Source organism: Cuculus canorus, chromosome 1, assembly GCF_017976375.1.
Source record: "Cuculus canorus isolate bCucCan1 chromosome 1, bCucCan1.pri, whole genome shotgun sequence".
Taxonomy (NCBI): domain Eukaryota; kingdom Metazoa; phylum Chordata; class Aves; order Cuculiformes; family Cuculidae; genus Cuculus; species Cuculus canorus.
The window spans coordinates 117,295,038-117,319,167 of record NC_071401.1 but is presented as its reverse complement, the minus strand read 5'-3'; the positions used below and the strand labels follow the sequence as shown (position 1 = coordinate 117,319,167).

General features: G+C 39.0%; 1 protein-coding gene across 6 annotated transcripts; it reads left to right on the top strand.

Moving 5' to 3' along the window:
* The first annotated feature begins 24 nt into the window (after positions 1 to 24).
* Positions 25 to 22,472, top strand: CEP97 (centrosomal protein 97). Of its 6 annotated transcripts, none has more exons than XR_008449741.1 (12): positions 534 to 613; positions 2,745 to 2,887; positions 4,227 to 4,385; positions 4,787 to 4,888; positions 5,442 to 5,555; positions 6,496 to 6,662; positions 7,890 to 8,054; positions 9,864 to 9,997; positions 10,512 to 11,259; positions 13,399 to 13,474; positions 14,222 to 21,748; positions 22,211 to 22,472. XR_008449741.1 is itself a non-coding variant. In XM_054065941.1 (12 exons), the coding sequence occupies exons 1-12, from the start codon at positions 547 to 549 to the stop codon at positions 15,668 to 15,670; spliced, it is 2,103 nt and encodes a 700-aa protein (XP_053921916.1). In that variant the 5' UTR covers positions 534 to 546; the 3' UTR covers positions 15,671 to 21,814. The 6 variants fall into 6 exon arrangements, 5 of the variants coding, with proteins under 5 accessions (XP_053921885.1, XP_053921916.1, XP_053921896.1 ...); XM_054065941.1 differs by lacking the exon at positions 22,211 to 22,472 and having other exon boundaries at positions 14,222 to 14,407; positions 15,629 to 21,814; XM_054065921.1 differs by lacking the exon at positions 22,211 to 22,472 and having other exon boundaries at positions 14,222 to 14,825; positions 15,629 to 21,814.
* The last annotated feature ends 1,658 nt before the right edge of the window (positions 22,473 to 24,130 follow it).

Sequence of the window (24,130 nt, the reverse complement as noted above, 5' to 3'; positions counted from 1 at the left end):
CGGGACGGCCCCCCCGCCCAGCGATTGGGGGGGTAGAAATCCAGCGGGATCGTTCACGCTGGCTGGTGGTTTCGCTCTGCGCTTATAATCCTGCCAGGCAGCTCTATATGCGGGACTTTCCACCCCACCGACCATAAAAGAGACGGCTGTCCCGTTGTGAAGGAAAGCAGCCAATTGGCACTGGCCGGCGCGTTCCCGGGCAGCGTTGGCAAGCGGGAAGCATGGCGGGGATGGTGGCGGCATCTGAGGCTGCCTTAGCGGCTGGAGCAGGTATGCAGGGCTACACTGGAGGCAGTAAGGATGGTGGGGGCTGGGAGATGGGAGGCGCCGAGGTTCGGTGTCTGTGTAGGTTCTGGTCTCGGCAGCCGGTGGGGGTTTGTTTGGGTCTACTCTGCGCGCCGCGCGGAGCACCCTGGGAGTTGTAGTCGTAGGGGCACGGTGGTATTGGGAGAGGCGCGGGGCTCGGACTACAAGTCCCGAAGCCCTCTGCGGTCTTCGAGGCGGGGGGGAGGGGTCGCGCCCTGAGGAGAAGGTTCGGCGCTGGGCATGGAGAGAGGGGCGCGTAGCGGGGCTGGGGCCTCTGAGGCGGAGTTTGCCCCCGGCCCTGTGAGAGGTAGGCCAGGAGTTTAAATAAGGCCCCTTTTTCCTGCAGTGGAGGGCAGAGAGGCCTTGGGAGACAGCGGCTTCTGTGATGGTGCAGTTTCGTAGAATCATAGAACAGTTAGGGTTGGAAGGATCATCTAGTCCACCCCGTCTACCATGGGCAGGGACACCTCCCACTAGATCAGGCTGCTCAAGGCCCCATCTGGCCTGGCCTTGAACAGCCTCCCTGGGCAACCTGTGCCAGTGCCTCACCACCCTCACAGTGAAGAAATTCTTCCTAATATCTAGTCTAAATCTGCCCCTCTTCAGTTTATATTCGTGCCCCCTCATCCTATCACCACAAGCCTTTAGGAATAGTCCCTCCCCAGTTTTCCTGTAGGCCCCCTTCAGGTATTGAAAGTTGTGTATATAAGGTCTCCTTGGAGTCTTCTCCAGGCTGAACAAGCCCAACTTTCTCAGCCTGTCCTCATATGGCAAGTGCTCCAGCCCTCTGATCATCCTTGTAACCTTCCTCTGGACCAGTTCCAACAGCTCCATATCCTCTTTGTGTTGAGGATTCCAGAACAGTACTCCAGATGAGATCTCACAAGAGAGGAATAGAGGGGCAGAATCACCTCCCTTGCCCTGCTGGCCATGCTTCTTTTGATGCAGCCCAGGATATGGTTTCTTGCTTCCTGCCTCTGTCCGAAAGGAAATCGCATTATAATAATGCGAGTCTGAATTTGAAGGCTTAAGAGCAAGCGGAGTCCTGAGCAAAAATTGTGAGCTTCAAAGGTTTGTTAATGTGCATGGCTGTCAAACAAGTAATAGCAAATTCTGAAATGTTTTCCTTGGTACTGAGGGTTTGTTAGGAAAAGTCTCGTTCCCGTTGTATTTTACCGATGAACCTTTTATTGTATGAGACTACATTAACTTTCTTAAGATATGTGTGTGTATATATATATATTTCACACTGTATACTGAATAGTTATGCTTTAACAAGCAAACTAAGGACCCCAGCTTGTCACAAGGAGAAGGACTGACCTACTTGAAATGGAGACTTTTGCTTCTCTGAATCTTCAAGCTGCCCTCAAAGGATAAAGGATGCCCCCGGACAACCAAGATAGTGCCAAGATACATAAGTAATTATAGCAAGACCATCTCCAGGGACATCTAGGTCAGCAGAGAAACAAGGGGGATGGTGATGCCATAGAAATGTAGTCTATTTGCAAACAGTTGTGTGTGTTAAGTAGCAAATAGTAAAATCTTTTTATAACTAAATGCTTGAGAAGTATAAGAAACATCTGTAAAACTGCATTCTGTGTGCCCAAATTTGAGTGGGACACCTCATGTGCATGAACAAAAGGATTACTCTTGTAATTTTATATTATGGATTCAAGCCTGTCTCTTTGGATTAACAGGCAAGTACAAAAATTCTTTCTTTAGTTAAAGTGCAGAGATGGCCAGGTGAAAAATTTTCAGTACTTTCTCCCTGAGCATCCAAAGGCAGGCGTGTGACCGTTTTTGGTACTGCTGGCTCTGCATCATGCTTTGTGTAGCTGTGGATTGAGAAGCAATGGAAATGTAATATTATCAGAGATGCTTCTTAGAAAAGCATATTCTCTGGTTGGCAAAATGGTACACCAAAAATGTTTGTCTGCTTCCTTAGCATGACTAAACCCTAAAAGCCTGCGAACTGTAAGACTTAATGTATAGTGCATCTTAGGGTAAGAACGCTGTTCTTGAACATGGTGCTGATAAAGACAGTGTTATTTATTGTGCAGATAGTAAGAGAAGAGCAGACACTCAAATTGGTGGTTGTATGTAAAACACACAACAAAGGCCTAATGTATGAAAATTATTAGCAGGTGCCACCATAGTTACCCAGTAATTAAACTTTCCTGTAGATGGCAAATGTTTTTCTTTCAGCTTTATAGATTTTGCGTGGTTCCACTTTAATTGTGTGTTCCGTTAATGAAATGATACAGAGAAGGGAAAAAAGTGCAAGCTTTTATTCATTGGTCTAGTTTTTTGCAGACTATGATAAATCTATGATAAATAGATTTTTCTGGGTTTTGCCTTATCGTGCTTTCTCAGTACATATACTCCTATATAAAGTGTTGACTTTGGGGTGCCCTTTTTCTGCTCTTTTTTCTTCTTAGGCTTGGTAGTCAACTGGTCAGGTCAAGGATTGCAAAAACTGGGTCCAACTTTACCCTGTGATGCTGATACTCACACTCTGATTCTGGACAAAAACCAGATAATTAAATTGGAACACTTGGAGAAATGCAGGAATCTGGTGCAGGTCAGTGTTACTTGTCTTGAATTTGCTATGAAATAATGGTACTGTCATGCTGATTACAGTACTTCTGCTTTAGGGCCATATTATTTAATTAAAGTGAGTTAGCAGTTACTGTTTTCATAGGAAACTAAATGACAGTTAACTGAAATAGAAAGCTTTGTTTTCAGTGTAGCTTTACTGTTGATAGTGGGAGAGGCTGTTTTGCTAGTTACCTAGGTGACTAAAAAATGAACTAAATAAATCCTAATGGTGGAGTGTCATAAGAACATGCGAAAAATAATTGATAACACAAATTTTGATACTTGTTAGCTTTTGGATACTTGAGCTCTGTAACACGAAAAATAACTTTGTTTTATCTTTGCTCTGTGCAACTGTAAACATGCAGACATACATACAGAACTCTTCTCTCCATTTGGGTATCAGAGCTCTTCACAAAGGGAAAGGATTTGTAGCCTTAGTTTCCAAGAAGGAAAAAAAAACCCCAAAAATACTGTGTGGATTAGGATAAAGTAGAAATAGCAAATAAATAAATGTGAAGTGGGAGGGATCTGTGTAGTCTTGGTAACATATCAATTCATGTAGGCCTTGACGTTAGTATTGCTTATCTTTAATTTTAATACTAGCAGCAGTCCACTTAAGTTCATGAGGGTATGAGTGATAACGATGTTAAGCCTGTGTATGGTGCTTGCAAGAATCAAAGTATGAAATGCTCCAGGGCAAAGCTGTACAAGTCCATGTTAACTATTACTGAAAGTGCCTCCAGATGGACTTGAAGTCACCTGATAGCTTCTAGAGACAAGATGCACTGGACCAGGAGAGGTGGGATTTGTTGCCACAACAAACTAACCTTTGCCAGTCTGCCAGCTTGGTTGTTATGCGCGTGTTTGAGCAGGACTTAACCTTTCTAAAGTTGATGATTTACAGTCCTGTTAGCATAGGACTTCTTTGTGAATCATGTGATGTATCTTTTATATTGACAGTAAATATGATTTTGCACCAGGAGTGGTGTAGCAATTTGAACAAAGATTTAGCAAATCTGATTTTAAGATCTTATTTTCATATGACATGATTCCTCATTCATTCTCTTCTGTTTAGCTATTTCTATCAGGATTTCCTCTTAAGATTGCAGAGTGACTTGTGAAAACTACTTTCTTTTTATCAGTAATTTATTTTCTGGCTCTTGCACTTTTTTTTGTCTGTGTTATTTGCTTGTAAATGGAATGTGTAGATTGAAAAAGTTCCTGTTGGGTTAGATTTTTTTAACCACTAAAAATAAAAGCCTGATCTGTCTGTGCAGTTTTGTAACTAAAACTGATTCTTTTATTTGTGTGTCAATCTGCAGCTCTCTGTAGCCAACAATCGTTTGGTGCGAATGATGGGTGTAGCAAAACTCACTAAACTTCGTGTGCTAAACTTGCCTCATAATAGTATTGGGTATGTGGAAGGGCTGAAGGATTTGGTGCACCTGGAATGGCTGAACTTGGCAGGAAATAACCTGAAGGTGAAGTATTTGGTCTTTCTGTGTTTTCCAGATCCAGCATTGTCAAAATTAGGAAAGTGCTGCAAAGGAGTCTGAATGTTTCTGGTCTTTATTGGAACAAATATTGGCATTTTGCATTTACTGTTTTTTGAAAGAGAACAGGGCAGCTTTTGCACAATAATTGTCTTGGAAAAAAAATAAAGGTTTGATAACAAAATGTAGTGAGAGTAGGGATATAATTATTTTTCTGTTTTGGGAACTATCATCTTCAAAATGGGGCAGTGTAAAAACATGGGGTTTATTTTGGATTACTTATCTGCTCTTTTGTAGCTTTCAAAATAATTTTATAGTTATTGATATCTGGTTTTATTTAATGACTAAAAGAGAGTTACTGTGAGTAATGGACTTATTTATTGTTGTAGGCCATTGAACAAATCAACTGCTGTGTGTCTCTTCAGCATCTTGATTTATCAGACAATAACATAGCTCAATTGGGCGATCTCTCCAAGCTTACGTCACTGAAGGTAGGTGCTATTTTATTTCTGGTTTTGTTACATTCTCTGCAGAAAGAAATTTCCTTTGCTTTAATAAAAGGCAGCAATTTTCATTCATTATTCAAACACAAGCTGTTAAAACATCAAAATTAATCACTATAATTTCTAGAGGGAAGTGTGTAAGAATTCCTGTTTTCAAGTTGCAGAAACTGTAGCAGTGACTTTTCTCTAACTAGAGATTTTGGTAAAAATAACACTGAGATCTTGTTCATAGCTTTTGATTTTTGTCTCATGTCCTGAATCAAGACAAAGCTTTTTTAACTCTTTCAGCATGAACACTGTAGAGAAAAAGTGTTTCCAGATACATTGTTTTGAAACTGGCTATACATCAGTTCTGCATTTTAAAATGAGATTATTTTGCTCTAAAATATAAACATTAGTTTCCCATTGCTGAAATCAACAAAACTAACTTTGATACCAGAAATCGTATTTCTTTTGTCTGTATTGTGCAGGTGTTGCCTGAACAAAAAATGTGAGGGTTTTAATCAAACATACATTTCATCACCATAATTTTATTTTATAGACTCTGTTGCTACATGGAAATATTATAACTTCACTTCGCACTGCCCCTGTTTGCCTACCTCAGAATCTGACTGTTCTTTCTTTAGCAGAAAATGAAATCAGAGACTTAAATGAGGTAAGATATAGAAGATATCAGCTTGTCTCTAGGTAAACTGAAAGTTGAGAATTGGATAATTCTTTTGAGGATGTACCTGGAAATGGGCTCTGCTCTTTGAAACAACCCATGTTGATAGCAGTAGTTTTTAATAGTTTATTTGTAGTAACTATGCTGGAATTAACTGCGCAAGTCAGGTGATGCCTTTTAAAATTTATGCTTGAAAGAAACTTTGCTTTTTTTATTTTATGCTTTTATGTTATTCAAGAGTGTCAGAAGTATACTTCAAGGGCTATATTTAGAGAGCTTTTCATGGTTGTCTGACAGTTGAAAGCTGAACTGATTAACTGCTGCAGAAGGTTTCTGCAGCTACTATGTTTAGAACAGCAGTATGAATTTTGTTTGCAGCTGAATGTTTCGGGGCTTATGTCTTATTTTATCTATTTCTCAAACACAATATAAAAGAAACATACTCTGCCTGTGATTTTTGTCTTTTTGTCTGTTTGTTTGTTTTAAAGCTATAAGCAACAGCCATCATTTGGACTTCCATGTTAGACAAAAAATTGTATTTTGGTACTACATTTCTCTTCAAAACAGGACAGCGTTTCTCCAGCTTTTTGGCTTGCCAGTTTTTCTTGTCAAAATCTTAGCGCCTGCTATAGTGAACTGGAATCATGGAAATACTATATTTTTCTATATGTAAAGCCCCATTCTCACATTTTAAGGGAAGCTAATGCTGTCTAAGGGCTGTAGTACTTTCAGGGGAATTAATTCGAAAATGGCAGTTGTTGATAGATGGTCCTTTGAGGATGCATGTTCAAGAAGCAAATGTGATTTTCAATGTATTTGTAATTACGTTACTTTATGTGAGATGTCCATATGTAGTTAGGTGAAATGTGATATGTTCCATAAGCACTTAACAGGTTTTGTTTGATTAACAAATACATCTTGTTTTCTCAAGGTTTCTTTCCTGGCCTGTCTTCATCAATTGGAACAGCTGTCAGTTATGAACAATCCTTGTGTAATGGCCACACCTTCTGTCCCTGCCTTTGACTACAGGCCGTATATTGTCAGCTGGTGTCTGAACCTTAAAGTTCTTGATGGATATGTGATTTCTCAGAAGGAAAGGTGACGTGATAGCATTAAATTTTCAAAATTATTTAATGAAGTTTGGTAAAGCTGAAATTGCTTTTTTATGTAACAATAAAAAATTTGAAAAAATGTTAGTGATCCGAAATGCTGCTTGTCTTGCTAATGGCTGTACCAGATATAGGCAAATTAACATTGTTGCTTTTGCCAAGTTTTTTTACCTGTACCACTGGAATAATTATGTACAACTTCATTTAAGTAGAAGTACGAAGTTAAGCTTTTGTTTTGTTACTGAAATCACAGTAGCACTTCTACAAAGCAAAACCATGGTAGCAATTAGTGGTCTGTTACCCCTTCCAAGCTTACAGCCTCTTTGACTTTGCAGAATGAAGCAGTCAGCTATTATTCTGGGGGAAATTCAAATGTGTGCTTTTATAAAGGGCCTGATTTGCATGTGCAAATTGGCATTTTTTGTTTTAATTAGTCAAATATTGTTTTGTTCTAATCACTTGTTACTATATCTTTTTGGTCATTATAACACTATGATAATCTGTATGACAGTAGAAATGTATTCTTGTAGTTCTTGTCATCAGAACAGTCCAAGCATAAATATTATCCATTATAAACACATTCTAGTCCAATACATTAATGAATTCCAGGACATTCTTTTTTTTCCCTATTACTAAGATAAAAAGCTGCCTTTTTGATCAAAGATAAAACAGTTCTGTTTCTGTTTCACCATAATATATTATGACTTTCCCAGAAGGTTGTTCATAAGAATTCTAGACACTTTTTCGTGACTAATGTTTTTTTGTATTAGTTATATTATTATATACAGATATAGTAAATGCTCTCAGGCTGAAGAGCATTTAATTTAAAAACAGATTTCAGTTGCTGAATATTTTCAGCAAGATTTGCTCTCTTTGCCTGTTCCATATTTGTGTGAACTCTTCTGTTTCTGTGAAGGTTTTGCTGATAAATTCATTGATACAAATGTGTTTTCGGTGCTCAAAGACTACACACAGATAAAGCAGAGACTGCACAGTGTGGGTCAGAGGTTTTTTGTGTCATTGATGCTTTTGTGAGGGAATACTTTAATCATTCTGGTAATTAAATTCCCAGTTCCTCTGGGCACTGCACACGTTACAAGTCTTGATTAGATTTGTAGAATAGCTCATAGGTACCCACTAGAAGAACAGCAATTTAAAGGGAGTTGAGAGCTTTATTTTAGGTGTTAATGGTAACCATTTTCCCCCTTCCTAACAGTTTGAAAGCAGAATGGCTCTACAGTCAAGGTAAAGGAAGATCATATCGACCTGGGCAGCATGTTCAGCTAGTTCAGTACTTGGCTACTGTTTGTCCTCTTATATCTACATACGGTCTCCAGACTGAAGAGGATGCCAAACTGGAAAAAATACTCAGTAAGCAGAGGTGAGAACTTCTTGTTTCTCTATTGTTAAAGAATCTAATTGAGAACATAATAAGATATAAAATCATGTATTAGATATAATAACATTTCCATATACGTGTTTCAAAGCAATAACGAGGGCTAGAGATGAGAAGAGTAATGAAGGTACAGGCTGTTTCCTTAGAGGAGATTGAGAGGCAAGACAGTAGCAGCAGGAGTGTTTTTCCTGCTTGCTGGGCTGTCTAGAGATAAATTTTCTATATTTTTCAGTCTGTGCTCTGTGAAGGTGATTAGTGTTAGGACAGTGATTAAAATAAACAAGCTACCTACTGAGATTTTTTTTTTTTTGCCACTGAGAAAGTGAGGAAAATCTCAAGAAGGAGCTTAGATTAGCTTTTGTCCTAGTTGTAAACAAAGGCTATTGTGATACATTGGTGTATTAGCCACTTTTTTTTGTTTGTTTGTTTTTAGCCTATTCTTTCTTGGTCTTAAGGTTAAGGTTGTCCTTTGAGGGAGGGACGCTGTTCCCCATCGTGCACTTGATGATCTTTGTGTCTGGCAATTCAGCTTCTGTCATCAAAGACCTCTCTATAGCTTGCTGATTCTGCCAGCAGTAGTTGTTTTACTCTGGTAGATGAGCTACCATGGTACGTTTTCCTCCCATGAAAAGGTGAACCAATTTGGATGAAAAGCCAGCAAATGTAACAAAATGGGTATTCCTATTCCTCAGGACCTATTGACAAACTTTTTTTTTTTCTCAGAAAGATGAGAGCAGAATACTCTGCTCTAAGGAGCAGGCTATGTAAGTGGCATAGTATGGGCAAAACCTTGGGCAACAAAAGCGTTGAGTTAAGCAGGAGGGCAGCATCTCATCAAAGGGTCTGGAAACTTGGGAGCATCTGGAAGGAGCTACTCTATACTCTGTTAGCATGGATTATCTCCAGGAGGAAATTATAGAAATATTTGGTCCCTTTTAGAGGATAAGGTCCAATAAAAGCTTATTGACATTGGAATTTATAGCCAGTGCTCTTGACATTCACATGATGTTTCTGGGAAAAATTCGGGAAGTTGGCTTACAAGACATAGCTCTTTATAAATTAAAAAAAAGCCAACAAACAAAACAAAAAAAACCCACTAAAATCCTCACAAAAGAAAACAAACCCCCAAAATAAAACAAACCCCTGCCCATAAATATATGTATGCATGCACATACATATATGATTTATAAGGCAGTTTGACCTCTGTCTCATGATCTTTGAATTTAGCTGGGCTGAAACAACCTGTGCACTTTCTCAGTTTGTAAAGGATGATTTTTTTTTTTTTTTGTTGCAGTATTCATTTATTTGTGCCAGGATTTTGTCCTTCTAGTAACAGGGCCACCTTTTCCTTTATACAGTGATTTCCGATTGTAAAAGACACTCCCTTCAATTCTTGAACTGCTCTACACATGCAAGCATAATGTACCCTGCCATAGACACTTAAAATATTTGCACACATTCCTTGTACCTGGAAATACTTAGTGGTTTTCAGTCTGTAGTCTGAATTGCATATTGGATTCTCTTCTTTCTTTTTTTTTTTTTTTTTTCATTGATACATGTACAAGTAATGAAGAAAAATGGGCAGGAGGAAGGGAAACGGGAGCGGTCTGTGCAATCCCTTACTTTGTGAGTAGTCCTGTCCTAGTCTTGTAGGTGTAGGGATCTGCATAACTAACCTCGTTTAGAATGGTTTGATCACTTGTTTCCTTTAAAGTAGTTCATAGTTTCTTTTAGATGTCTTCTGTACCAAAAAATCCAGAAGAAATATAAAATCTGTTCAAACTCTGTGCTTAGGCTCCACCAGAGGCAGTTGATGCATCAGAACCAAAATGAAGGAGCTCCTGCGTCTTCTACTCCTAACAAAACCCTGCCAGTTGCTTATGAACACAGCAGTCCAGCCCAGCCGCCACAGATAGTTCTTGAAAGTGGTAAGAAGCTAATTGGCACCTATGATCCAACCCGTGGAAATATTTTTTTTTTAAAACATGGATAACTTTGTGGAGAGAATTTCAGAGCAAGGCTCTGGTTTTATTTTATTCTGTTTTATTTTGGAGATTATATATAACTTTGTTTTCTGGAAATGCATTCCATACTTAGTCTTGTCTTAAAATGCTAGTGAGATTGTTAGGTGAAAAACACAATCCAGTAAACTGAAGAGTTATTAGTTAGACTGTTCCATCGTATAAAAGTGTAACTTCTCCAGGGGGAGGCAGTTAATGCAATTTACAGTACCCAATATTTGCAAAGTTTGGGAATATTACTGTGATACGTAGTTACTGTCCTTACTGTAATAAGCATTATTTCTATATAAGTAGCATGTTAGATCTTCTTAGACACACGAGTTTTAACTGTCTAAAACAATTTGTCAATCTCCATGAATTAAATGAAGATGTGTTACTGAAATATTATGACACTTTTGAATATGACTTTCTGCCTATCTAGAGCCTATCATCCAGAAGAATTCTTGGGTTGGACCAAGTGTAAATGACGATCATTCCTATGCAGTAAAGAACACTTTTCTTCCTGAAAGAAGTTTTCAAAAGGAGCTATACCTTGAAGATATACAGGTTGATGAAGACAAACTAAACAGCAGCCTTTTATCCTCAGAGTCTACTTTCATGCCAGTTGCTTCAGGGTTGTCTCCGGTGTCTCCTACTTCAGACCTGAAGCTACATGGAATCAATTTGAGCCTGGAAGATGCCGATGATACAGTATTTGAATGTGTGAGAGATGTTAATAGTGGGGAAATAGCTAATAAGCAAGAAACTTTATGTATTACAAGAGAGGACTGTAACAGAGGAGTGGAAAGTGAGAGAACTCAAGAGAACGTCAAAGAGAGTATGCTGTTGCCTTCTACTGATCCAGTAACATCTAGCCTGACTGCTAATACTGGTGATAGTTCAGCATCCTCTGAAGACCGGATTCTTCATAGTCAGCCCAGCACCTCAGCAGGTGCTGAATCAGGAGTTATGACTCTCTGTCCTGACCAGATGGCAGGAGAAAGTTCCGATTCTTTAACTGTTGTCGCAGCTGAACTGGAAAGAATGACTAAAGCAGCTACTAAGCTTCAGGCCTGCTGGAGAGGATTTTACACAAGGAACTACCATCCCCGAGCCAAGGAAGTGCGTTATGAAATTCGGCTAAACAGAATGCAGGAGCATATAATTTGCTTAAGTGATGAAATAGAAAAGTAAGTTGAGGTTATGCGGTATGTTTTCAAATCTGAATGAATATAACCATCATTCCAGGATATTTCAGAACCGTTATAAACAGGTATTATGTCTACACAGAGTAGAACCTAGCATCAGTAATACCGATGCAGTTTGGTGGCATATAGGTAAGTGCTGCAGCCAGGCACTAGATCGAAATGAAGGGGTGGTTGCCAGACCGAGGGAACTCCAGGAAGCCTGGAGGGAGCCTAGTGGGCAGGTTCAAACTCTTGGAAGTGGAGGCTTGTATGTGGCGGCTGATGCAAGAGGGTCCTGGAAGCAGCAGCGGGAGATTTAAATGGTCTCCAGGGAGCACCACGACTCAGAGCGCTATGAACAGGAGTGCACAAACAGGGGTGGGCCTCATCAGAGGGGCGTGCTCAAATAGTTTGTGAGATCAGTTCACGTAGGCAAGGTGCGCAGGCAGGGCGCAGTCTCCATTCACAAGACGTAAGCTCTGTTGGTGAAAGGGAGCCCAGCCATGTGGTCTACCCAGCGAATGGCTGCATCCTCTCCACCTGCCAGAAGGGACGTGTCAGTCCAGACTGAGCTCCCAGGAAAGCATGCAGCTATCCAGGTCTCAGGCTGCATACAGTGCCACTAGCTTGCACTGGAAACAGAGGGCAGCAAGGACAATGGCTGCATAAAGTGAGAGCAGGTGGACTACCTCCTCAGCCTGGTGGCAGAGCTGGAGGAAGTAGAGAGAAACTTGGTGGGACGAATCCCATGACTGGAGTGTGGCTATCGATGGCTACAGGCTGTTCAGAAGAGACAGACCAGGAAGGAGGAGTGGAGGCATTGCTTTCTGTCAGGAAAGGGATAGAATATGAAGACCTGTCATTGCAGAGTAGTCACGAACAGATTGAAAGCTTGTGGGTCAGAATAAAAGACTGAGGAACCAATGGGAACCTTGTGGTTGGTGTATACTACAGGCCACCTGACCAAGGGAAACCAGGCCTTCTTCCTCCAGCTACAGGAGGCTTAATGTTCGCAAGCTCTCATCCTACTCGAGGACTTCAACCACCCTAACGTAGGCTGGAAAAGTAGATTTAGACTAGATATAAGGAGGAATTTCTTCACTGTGAGAGTGGCGAGGCACTGGCACAGGTTGCCCAGGGGCAGGGGGTTTGGAACTAGTTGAACTTTAAGGTCTCTTCCAATCCAACTTATTCTATGATTCTATATAAAACTGTGATTACAGTAGAGGATCGCTTCCTGTAAGGTAAGCATATTATGCCCACAGCTGTTCATGCTCTTTAAGTGCCTTCTGTGAGTGGGTAGGGCTAGAATAAATTTTTCTTTTCCTCTGTGAGCAGAACTTGCATGTTTCACTGCATAATCAAAATAGAAATTGTCAAGTGTGGTGACAGTTTTTTTTTTTACACTTGTCTCCTAGCAATTACAGAGTCTGTGAATGAAGTGTCCATATTGAGAGTCATTCCTCTGTTACTGGTGAAAAGAATTCTCTCTGCCTTGCACAATGCAATTTTAAAATGTGATTCTATGCTTGGTTCTGTTTTATTTATCTTATGAATCCACATTTGGAGGAGATGATTATCAAAGTTCCTCAATTTGTAAGATATAAATTGCAGATTTAGGTGATATTCAGGATCAGCCTGGAAACTGATGGTCTGACAGGCTCTCTTCCTTTACTATCACAAGCAACGAAAGTTCTTTGAATCAAATTGAGCCCTTTGAACTTGTAAGAACTCTCAATCCTTACACATCATACCTACATCCAAGTGATAGCAGTTGGGGAGAACATAATTTGAAAATTAGAAGCACTATTTGGGTTTTTTTGTGCGGGGAAAAAGAAGCATATCTATCTAAAATGAAGATCTTTGGTTCAGTTTAGTAAAAGACACTTAAAGTATTAGCAAGTCAGTAAATGTGCTGCAGCAAAAGGAAGCAGAATCTTAATGTGACACTGAAAAAGAATCTTGAAGTCAGCAGCTGGATATTGATGGAAAGCCAGACCGCAGTAATGTCTTAATATTAGGTTCTGTTGTATCTTTCAAGAGTGCTGTTCTATAAATAGGCATTTTTATGTATTTTTATTGATCTTGTTACCCAAATATTTCTTATTTAAGCTGCATAAATTTGTATGTGTGTTCTTGCAGGCTAAGACAAGAAAGAGAGGAAGATAAGATTCAGAGGCTTGTACAGGAAGAAGCTGTCAGATTTCTTTGGAACCAGGTAAATAGTTTTAGTCATCTTAATTTTCTGCTTACATATGAATTTGAAAGGCATTATTTCCTACTGAGGTCCTGAAGAGACAGTCAATATCGTTCATTTTTTCCAATGATGACTTGGGTGGCCTGTTAGAATCCAGTTGCTGTGTTGTTTGCTATACTGGTATTCCAGGGGAAAATAGCTTTCAGAAGTATTACTGCAATAATTTTTTTTTTTTTTTTTTTTTTTTTTACAGAAGGCTAAATTATAGCCTGGTGTGAGAAGGAGGAAAGAAATGCTATGTTTATTTAGCTCTCCTTGCATAAGTAAGAAGAGTGATGACTGTGAGATGCCCAGGGCAAGTGAAATGCTGTCAAGCTATGTTGCTTGTGAGCAACTCTTTTCTAACGTAGAAATGTTATCAATACAGCTTTCAATAAGCTGTTCTTCAAAAAAGAAGACTGTTTTCTAAGCAGGGGTTGTTTTATAAAGGTTTCCCATCCTTTCTGTTTTTAAGAGCAGATTCCTTTTTCTTCAAGTATTTGAACTGGAAGGCTTGTGTACTCTGTTAGTGTTGGGCATCTAGGTTTAAAAGCCTTTATTTAACAGTGGGAAGAATGTATTTTCCCTAAAGGTATAGCAGTCCTTTTGTTAGTTCACTTGGCCTTAAATTTTATAGTAGAACTTTGTTAGTGATTGGAAGAAATGCTGGACAAATCAAAGTACTTCCTTAATTGCATTTCATAATTAAATTTTTTCTATATTTTACAGGTTAAATCCCTTCAACAATGGCAGCTTTCAGTGACACAAAATTCAGGTGCCACTTGGCAACCTGGGATCCTTTCAGCCAATAATTTCTGTCCATCCGAACCATCTATTCAATCATTCATTCTTGAGCAAGAAACCCCACCGGATGTTAGTGCTGCTTGCTTAGTTCCAGCTAGCGATATTCTTCAGGTAAAGTCTTTGTCACGATTCCCAGATTCTGGTTTTCATACTTCCATGGCTGATCAGACTCACGGTGGTGACTTGTGTAGCTCTGAAAAGAGCTTAACAGAAAGAATGGAGAGTTCTCTTTCAGTGGAGACTGTCAAACAGTGTGACAACTCTGTTTCATCATATTCTTCAGATGTAGAGGATGACCATGGGGAATCTGGGCAAAGTAAAGAGAGCTCTAGCAATGAGCAGGACAACAGACTAATACAACAGTATTTGAAATCTGTTCAGCAGCTGGAAGAGGCTGATGAAGGATCAAATTGCAATGATGAAACAGGGGGATGCTGGCCTCCAATCGCTGTTTCAGCAGAAAGCCAAGAGTCTTCAACTGATGCTGTCTCTGTAGATCTCCTTCAGGATACATCTTCCCCTGCCCGAGGTGAAATGGGTCAGACACCAGAAAGCTGCAAACTGAATTCGGGAATAGTAGAAGGGAAGCAAACAGACTGTGATTCTTCATTTCAAATGCTGCATGTTGGGATAGCTGTATAGTAGGCTCAGTTCCACAGAGGACTAGGGATTCCATTTCACTTTATTTTTCCTGTTTACACAAAACGTATTTTTCCTGTGTGCTCTTTCAGATTTTTGACTCGTGTTAACAATTTATGGTTTAATTAGTATTTTATTGATGTTGCTGAGGGCTGATACTAACTATGCTAATCTGAAATCAGCAAAGTTCTCAGTGACGGTCATTATGCACTTTATTTTCAAATGTAAAACTGATAACCTAATAACTGGCTTCCACTAAGTTAATTCTGAAGATTAGGGGTATTGTGGGGGTGGTATTTGCTGTAAATTCACTTCAGTGAATGTATTAGTCTTCGAATTTTTTTCTAAAAAGCAGGACTGAGTTCTTTGCAAAGAGAAGGAAATGTTACGGAATGAAACCACATCAATATAGGCAGCATATGTGTGTATGGATACAACCTGATCAGAGAGACGAAAGCAGTTGCCTTTTAGACTTCTTTTGACTTCAACAAGGGTAGTTTGATCAGTGTTTCAAAGATGCATTCCATGAAACCAGTGTCCAAGTTGGTGACTTCTGTTTGTCATTTACATGAAGCTGCTGGCTAGGACTAAAGTCACTTATGTATGCACTGAAAACAGGAATCAGACCTCAGGAAGCTTCAAACAAACTTTGACCTTTGTTTGTCCTGAGTTTGAATCTCTCTGCTTTCTCAGGTAAGACTCAAAATGGAACCAATAGCAGCCTTTACTAAATAAGAATTTCCAAAAGGCATGTGATGTGGGAACACAGTTTCCAAGGCTGCACTTCTGGGTTCTAGCAGCAGACGTGGTGACACGTATTTGGTGGATGACAACTACTTCTGTCTACAGGTATAAATGTTAAAAGCAAATGTCGTGACTTAAAACTATTTCTTGGCATCTCTTTTGGTTTGGGTTTTTTTGGTTTTCCCGTGTCCAGTTTTGACATTCTAATTAGATGTGGATAAAAAGCTATATTTCTTCCCTGTTGGCAAATGAGCTAAGTTACTTAGGCTGTGCTTTCCACTTGAACCCTGGGCAAGCAGTAGGGTTTGTATTTTGCCTACCCATTGCTGTGGTGTTTTTCAACAGAAAAAGATCAGGTATCTCAGTATGCCATAAAAGTGGCAAGGGAAATCTGTTTTGCCATGCGATTTCTAATTGACACTAGTAAAATAAAAGTTGCTGTTGTGACTTTTAGGGGTCAATTCAGTTTGCTAATACTGCATTTTGCAATATGCACTGGAAGGGCCAGTTTTTCAAATGTGTTAGTATTAACTCCTTAGATATAGAGACACATGCGTATTTTCTGAATCTGCAGGTTACCTTCTGGTGCTATGGTGTCCTTAAAATCAACTAGTGCTGTTTTAAAGTGACTAATGACCATGTTGCCATGAATTTAATTTTTATAAAAGCTTTGGTTGTTTGTCTAGTTTGAGCTGAAATTTACCACTACTTAGGAGTTTGGCCTGAGGCCAGTATCCACTTGAGGCCTCAAAATAGCCTTTATTTAGAACATAAATGGTGTATTGGACTTGTACCAGCCATCTATCCAGTGGTGAAGCTCACCTTGGAAGAATAAAGCTTGCTTCTGTGTACAGGGTGGCCATTATCTCTTTTTTTCCCACCCTCCAAAAAAATAAGTTCTAGGGCACTATCTTCTCCAAAGAGCTGTCATTGCTGTCAAGCTGATGTTTGACTGTGCCTTGCATGCATGACAGCATTTTAAAAAAAGACAAAAAACAAAACAGCCGAGGTGATAGATTCTTCATGTGTTCTCTTTTAGTCTAGGTACAGCACACTTGTAGCATAACCATATTCATAATTAGGTCTTAGAGCATGAGTGTGCCTGGGAATTGAAAGTGGTACAGGTGCATTAACGTATCGCAACATCTAATTAACCACGCAAAGAGGTGTGTAGGCTACATGATCATACCCTGGTCCCAAAGGTTCTCAACTTGTGTTTAAGTATGCCTTGCTGGGAGATCTCCACAGTTCATTAGATTTAGCTCTTTGACTGACAATCTGTTATTAAAAACAAAACAAACAAAAAAAATTGTGTAAAACTTTTAAAGAGACTCTTTGAGTTTTGAGAGAGATTTGTTAAACAGTGGTTGGACCTTATGCTCTGGAAGCAGTTATTAGGTGTAGTAAAACAGTAAGTTCTCTTTTGTGGCCGAGTGCTGTATTAGCATATGCAAAAACTGGGAGAAATTAGACCACTGTCTGGATAAAAATGTTTCACTAGCTGTAGACACTGAGGGACTATATATATTTTGCTATTTTGTTTTATTGTCACTTTTTGCTGCAGAATTTGGAAGAGGAGAAACAACTTTAATTTTGGAGGTCTCAGAAGGGGAAACTAGATGAAGCTGAATTTTTCATGGAAGGCCTAGACATTTCTTGACGTTGCCCCGGTTACTGGGGCTTGCAAACGCCAACACAAAGACTTTTTTTTAACTAATGCCTAGGTCAGCTGCTGGCTTTTTAAACTTGTAACCCATATATCCAGAATCAATTTTGTGAAGATCCATCCAAGTTTGTACCAACATATAATTAGCTTCATCTTAGTCTTGTGGGAAAGCTGTGAAATATAAAAGATTTTTTTTCATGATGATCTGAAAAGTATCTTGCATGTGTAGAAGATGAGCTACCTAAATATAAAGAAATTGCAAAGAGTGAAGTTTTGGATTAGTTTCTACAGGGTCAAATGTAATTAGTTTGTATATAGACAAAATATTTTCATCCTGACAACTAAAATACATACAGGGGAAGACGTAATGGGAGATAGAGTGGAAAAATAAAGAATCAAACTAGATGTATAGTTAAAAATGACTTCATTCAGTCAGTTTTGAGCTCTCAATAGCGATCTAGAGATATCATAGTTTAACATGCAGTTTAACATTTACTCTTCTTTGTTTCTATAAGTTTTCTTAACTAGGTATGTAATGGTCTTTTACCTGGATAGGCATGCACATTTTCCTTTGGAGATGATGGAAATTTCGTAAAGGAATTGGAAAGCCTCATAGATGAAAATCTATGTCTGAAATTTTTGCATATTTAATATTATGGTCTTCATAATTTTCCTTTTGCAAGGTTTCACGTTCAACAGAAGAATGTACTTTATTACGGAAAATCTTGTCTGTTGTAGTTTGTCCTGTGCTGGATCATCCAGTGCTGATGGAAGAGATTACAAATATGTGTCAGGCAATGTTGTCGGCTCTGCTGTGAGTAAAGTTTAAGCACTTCTTTAATTTGCTTCAGAAAAATTGGCTAAATAGAGCTCAGGCTAAATAGTTACACCATTCGACACAAGTAGTTTTTCTCCAAATTATGTGGTTGGCATATGCAAACCCTTTCAGCTAGTCTGTGGCAAACATTACTCTGTTGCCACAGACAGAGGGACAAAAGGAAAAGTGGAAATTTATCCGTTTTCAGGTTTAATTTGTGATTGTAACACCAACTCTTCTATGATTGGTATTTTGATTTTCTCCCAATCATTTTTCTAGCTTATTTCAATACATTTCAATCCTGCATGTAATCAAGAATGCATTTTTTCTACTGTATGTAATATTTGATAGACATTGTTTCATGTGGTATTTGGAAAGGTAAAAGAGTGTCATGAAAGCAAGTCTGTTTGCATTCTGTACTTCAAGGCTCTTTTAAGGTATTTGGATTGCATTGATTCCTCTCTGTTAGATAACGTCTTTACAAAAGAAAAATATAAGGCAACGAACGCCTCGTTAATGACAGTAAGTAAATTTCTGTTTCTGCCTTTTTCCATGAACTGAGCTTAATAGTCACTGCTCTGGTTTTAGTACCTAAATCTGTAATATAAATGAACGAGAGATTTCACTGCTGATTGTATGCAGCAATTCTTAATGGTTTGGGTTTGGTTTTTTTTTTGGTATGGTAACTATTCCTGTGTGGTGCTATTTTGTAAACAAAGTATGTGTGGCAAGCATAGAATTTATAAGAGGTACCGAACGTTGGCTTAACTCTGCCTTCATTTCCTTAGAAGAAGCAGAGTCATGCTTCAGCTGAGTCCTTGTGAACTGGCTGTCTAAATTGGGATTTTATCATATTTACATCTCCAAAAGTGTTCTTATATCACAAACCAAGAAAGCATTAAGACTGCAGACTTTAGTTTGTTTTTAAAAGACAAATTTATCTTTCAGCAAATACTTGAGAGTCTTTGTTAAACTGAGTCGCAGAACCTGTTTGTTTATAGTTAAGTTCCTTAAACAGCCATAGATTATACTATTTGCATGCAGCAATTTAAATAATACACTTAGCAGCCAGTCTGTCTGTATATAAACAAGTTTGCTATTTTCCTGAATAATGTTGTATAGAACTCAGCTCGCAAGTTGTTCCTGGTTTTTATGAATTTGTATATATTGTCTGAAGAACTCCAGTCTTAAATTCTACTTGTAGTAGGTTGTTTGATGAACAAAAATGGGAGATACATTCCTTTGGGATTACGTGGGTACTTTTTACTGGACTTAAAGTTATAACGAGTCTTGCACAAGTAGACATTTTTCCTGAGAGGATAGGATTATAGCATTTAGTGGAGATTAACTGAAGACAAAATGTAAAAACTGGTCAGTTCCCTTGCTTTAGCTAGTGGAAAAGAGACTTTTTTCCTGTTGTATTAGTGCTTTTTTTTTCCTCCCTTGAGGACTGTGCCACCCAAATAAATAAGAATCAAATATTCATGAAGTCTTTCAGTAAGTCTTCTTTAATTAGTTACAGGGTTTTTTTTCCCCAGTTTGGCTTTCTAGAACAAGTTACTGAAAAAGCACTTGTTTTCTATATGCCTGTCAAAAAGCTGAGACCTTACATTTTTAAATACGTTCTTTATGTCAGTAATGGAAGAAGCACAGAATCCTTTACGTGCAAAAGCATAGAACAGTATTTACCAGGAAAGGTGCTTTATCTCTTGGAAAGTGCCAAGCCAAATTTTATTATTTAAGAACTCTCAAAAAGAAACTTGTGTCTTCATGACACTTATAACTGTGTGGGCCAAATTCACTTGTAGCATAATTCTATTGAACTAAATTTTGTTGAGCCTTTCACAGTAGTAGTCTACCTCTAAACTAGAATCTGCAAAAAGAGCAATTGGGCATTGATTTGTCTTTCTACTTCTCACTGTTTTCTGTGAAGAATGGTGGGTGGTTAAATTGGTACAGTTCATATATTTTCTATAAGTATTTACACTTCTGGATTTATTGTTTCTTAAATATTTTGTTTGTACCTCTGAGTTTTGAATTTTAAATAAATTATTTGTACGTTTATTGAAAGTGTTAATTTGTACTTGATCCTTAACGGCTAGTAGTCATTCTCTTATGCTTCGAGGGCTCTCTTGGAGACAAAAAGATTAAAGTACAAAACCACTGATGACAAGGTAAGCATTAGCATTCACGACTTGGTACAGCTGAGGCATCTGATGGCCCACTGTTTCAGTGTTGAAGACAGTAAGTGTGTGGTAGGGTACTCAAATTTATACACCAATTGATTAGCAGATGTCACTGAAATAGGTATTCATGACTTGCAGCCCTTTGTTTCTGTCACTGCCCCTCTCTTTCATGTTTTTAATTCTCTACTTTGTTTAAATGAAATATGTGGCAGTATTCTGCATAGAGCTTTCTAGAAAGAGAACTAAGGCTATGCGCTTATCAAGAGAAATACAACTGTTATTCCCTCTCCTACTATTTCGGTTTGCTCAGTTACCTGCTGTGGGCTTAAAAAGATGAATACTAACTTAACGTCTTTCAGGCTTTAAGAGACAAACAGTCCAGGAGCTCAGCCATATTTGAAAGTCATGTTTTAATGCAGGACTGTCACCCTAAAAGTAAAACAAACAAACAAAAATTCCCCCCAAATAACTTTGTTTTGCTTACCTCTTATTTCACACATGGAGGTTAGTGGGCATTTTTTATCTCTTTACTGTGTGTTTCTACTTCATTACACTGAAGAAATTAGCTGAGGTTTTTAAGTGAGACTCTTCTGTGAAGATATTTGAAAGATGGAAATGGATGCAGCTACGGTGACTTCAAATCTTAAAAGGGAAGAGCAGTGCTGTTTCTCTTGGAGTAGTTAAGACCTTAAATTTGTACTATTAAGTTTAAATGCTTTATATTATAGTGGTAGTAACCGTAACACTTGAGGAGCTTGGGCTGAAGGTCCCTCTTGTCCCTGTGTTTGATTCATGTTTGACATAAAAATATTTGCCTACAGATGGAAAATAAATGGATAAATTTGTCTAGTGGATGGAACCAATTTTGTTTAAATGGAAATAGTTTCTTTTAATTTTATGGGCTGAAATCCTTACATACCCTAAGGGCTGAGTTTGATACAGTTGCAAATGCACAAGCCACTATGCTCAAATAGAGCTTGCATCAGTACCTCACTGGTTTCAAGCCATAGTACTGCATTTGTGAAGGCTCTGTGGCCATATAATGCATCCACCTGCCATATAAGTAGAAGGAAGTTTACTTTGGCCTAACTGGGACAGCACATAGGGGTCTTAACAGCTCTTAATATGTGGCTTTCTCAACTTTATTTGTCACTGATGGAGCCCATTCTTGCTTTCTGTCTAAATCTTGGCATGGGTTTTGCCTATAAATAAGGATATTTTCAGACATGTCACTTGTGACACTCCATTGTAAGTTCTTGTGAATCTGGAATGGTGCATGTGACTGCAAACAATCCACCGTGTTCTCCTTGGTCTAGGAGCATCAAGACCAATGGAGCCAACATGCTGTGCTTGATGATTATGCCTGTTGTCCCTTCTTGAGGATTGCTAGGACCTTTCAGGTACGGCTCAAGTTGTTTCTGTCAGAATTTGTCAATGTGAGGGCCTTGGGATTGGTGAATTCTATCCCCTTTTTCCTTGCCAAGGTCCTGTTTGCTTTTTTTTTTTTTCTGGTATGTGCAAGACAACGTTGAACGAGGTAAGAAATAGCAGAAAACTGTACAGGATGCTCAAATGAAACCAGTTACAGCCTTTGACTTCCAGGACAATTTGTGAAAACTGGGAAGCCTGTCATCATGAAGGATGCACTGGAAAATGTGAAATCTGTGCACATTGTATGGAAATGGCTTATGTGTTGGGCTGAAAGCAATAAACCATTACAAAAGCCTAAAAAATTCTCAAACAATACAGGATTGCAAGGAACAGCAGTCTAGGAGCCAAGGCTGTTTTGTCAGTATAGTACTAAATGCCATTCAAGCAGCTGCCTTTGTGATGTTTCTTCCTGTCCATTTTTGTTACACCAGCTGAAGTTTTCCAGTCCCTTGAGAACTTGCAGCATGTTTTCTGGTGTGGGAACTGCATAAGCAATGAGCCGAGGAGGTTGTCACTGCGTTTGTGTGGAGAGGCTATGGGACCTGAGGAGAAACAGGAGACACTGAGAAACTGCAGCCTGAACTCTCTTCTTCCTTCCATCATTAGCTTGCACAGCCTCCTCAGATTTAAGCAAACACATGTGCTATTGGAGCCCGTGTTTTCAAGATCAGCTGTCTTGTAGTGCTTAGCTCCTCGGAGTGGAGTTCATTCCCTTGTTTTTTTCACCCACTTTTTCATATTCATTGTTGCCTGATGCTTTCCCTTCTCTGATGTAGCAGCATAAACATTAAACTTGCTGAATATGTTCCTCGAGGCAGCCTTTGGCTGGGATGGCTGTGACAACACCCATTGTCTGATGGAGAAATGGGAAAAGGGTTCCCAAAGAGGAACAGAACTACCTGAGGGCAATGGGAAGCTGTGCTCCTGCCTATCCTTGGAGTGGGGAATACAGCACAGCTGCCTGACTGAGGATCTGCAGTAGATTTGCAAGCACAGAAAAGCAGTGGAAAAGCTGCACGTTGCCTGTAGGTAAACTGGAACCTTTTGGGGAATGTCTTGAGGAAGACGGAAGAGGATTTTTCTGGTAAAAACTCTGGGCCTTTGCAAGTGTTAGATGATGTGAAAAGAGTCTGAGTAGCACCAGATCAGCAAAAGACAAGCAATCAAGTCAAATATACTTTAGTTGTTGCTATACCTGAAACCGGGGGACATGCTCAAACTTGTGTGCAAGGTCAGAGTGATACTCTCACTGTTCTAGGAACTGCTAGGGGACAACATGACATGGTTATGTAAATGAAAAGTGGTTGGAGAAGCAATACAGGGGCAATGTGGCAAAAAGGGTTGAAGATGTGTATAGAAAGGGAACAGGATGGGTTGTGCTCTTTGGAGACTCTGTCCTGTCTGATGCATTATTTGTTAAATTTATCAGTTCAGTAATCCTGGATACATTATCTAATATATGGTGTGCTGTTGATGATTATTTGCAGGTAAAGGAAGGACAGCGGGGCCAAGGGCCCAGCATAACTTCACCTTACTAAGTATAATTATGGAAAAAAAAAAAGAAATAAGGAAAGATTAATTGTTTTTCATTATCTATCTTTCCATACTCATCTCAAAAATAATTACCAAATGCTTCTGGTGCAATACACCAGGGAGGATGTAAGGTGAGTAACAGCTGCTGCAGCTCTAGTTTTTAGGGGCTTATGATGTCTAGATGTAGCAGTGAAACACCTCACCAAAGCCACTGACATTCTAATAATTTAAAACCAAACAACCTTTCATAAGGCTCCTTCTAGAGGATGTGGAGCTAGATGGTCAGTGATCAGTTTGTGGCCTCTTCATGCACAAAACCTTACCACTTTAGAGATTGGAAAAGCACATCTGAGTCATTATTAAGTCTTTGTGAAGACTAGCTACAGTAATAACTGAAAAATATATAGAGAAAAGTAGTGGGGATCCCATTCCATGATTGATGGATGGTAATATGTGGTGGAAAATAGCATAGCTGTACCCATTTCCTGTGAAAAGACCACAGGTTTAGTCATTGTTTTTATCTTCTATGCCCCCACCCACAACATCAGTCAACTTATATTACAGAGATGAACCTATTCCTGGCATTAGCACACTAAATAAATGGTTTTGTCTTGGGTATCACTTTGAACTGAAGAGTCTGTAGGAGAATTTGATGCACTGCATGGTTCATCAAGGAAGGGTTGAAGAAAATGAGGCTGCTATAGCTAGACTTTATAATATATATAGAGTGGAAAAAAAGGCTGCATAGGACGACCCTAACATTCACGCTATGTGTCTGAGGGCATTGCCCAAATGCTTCTGGATTATTCTCGGGCTTG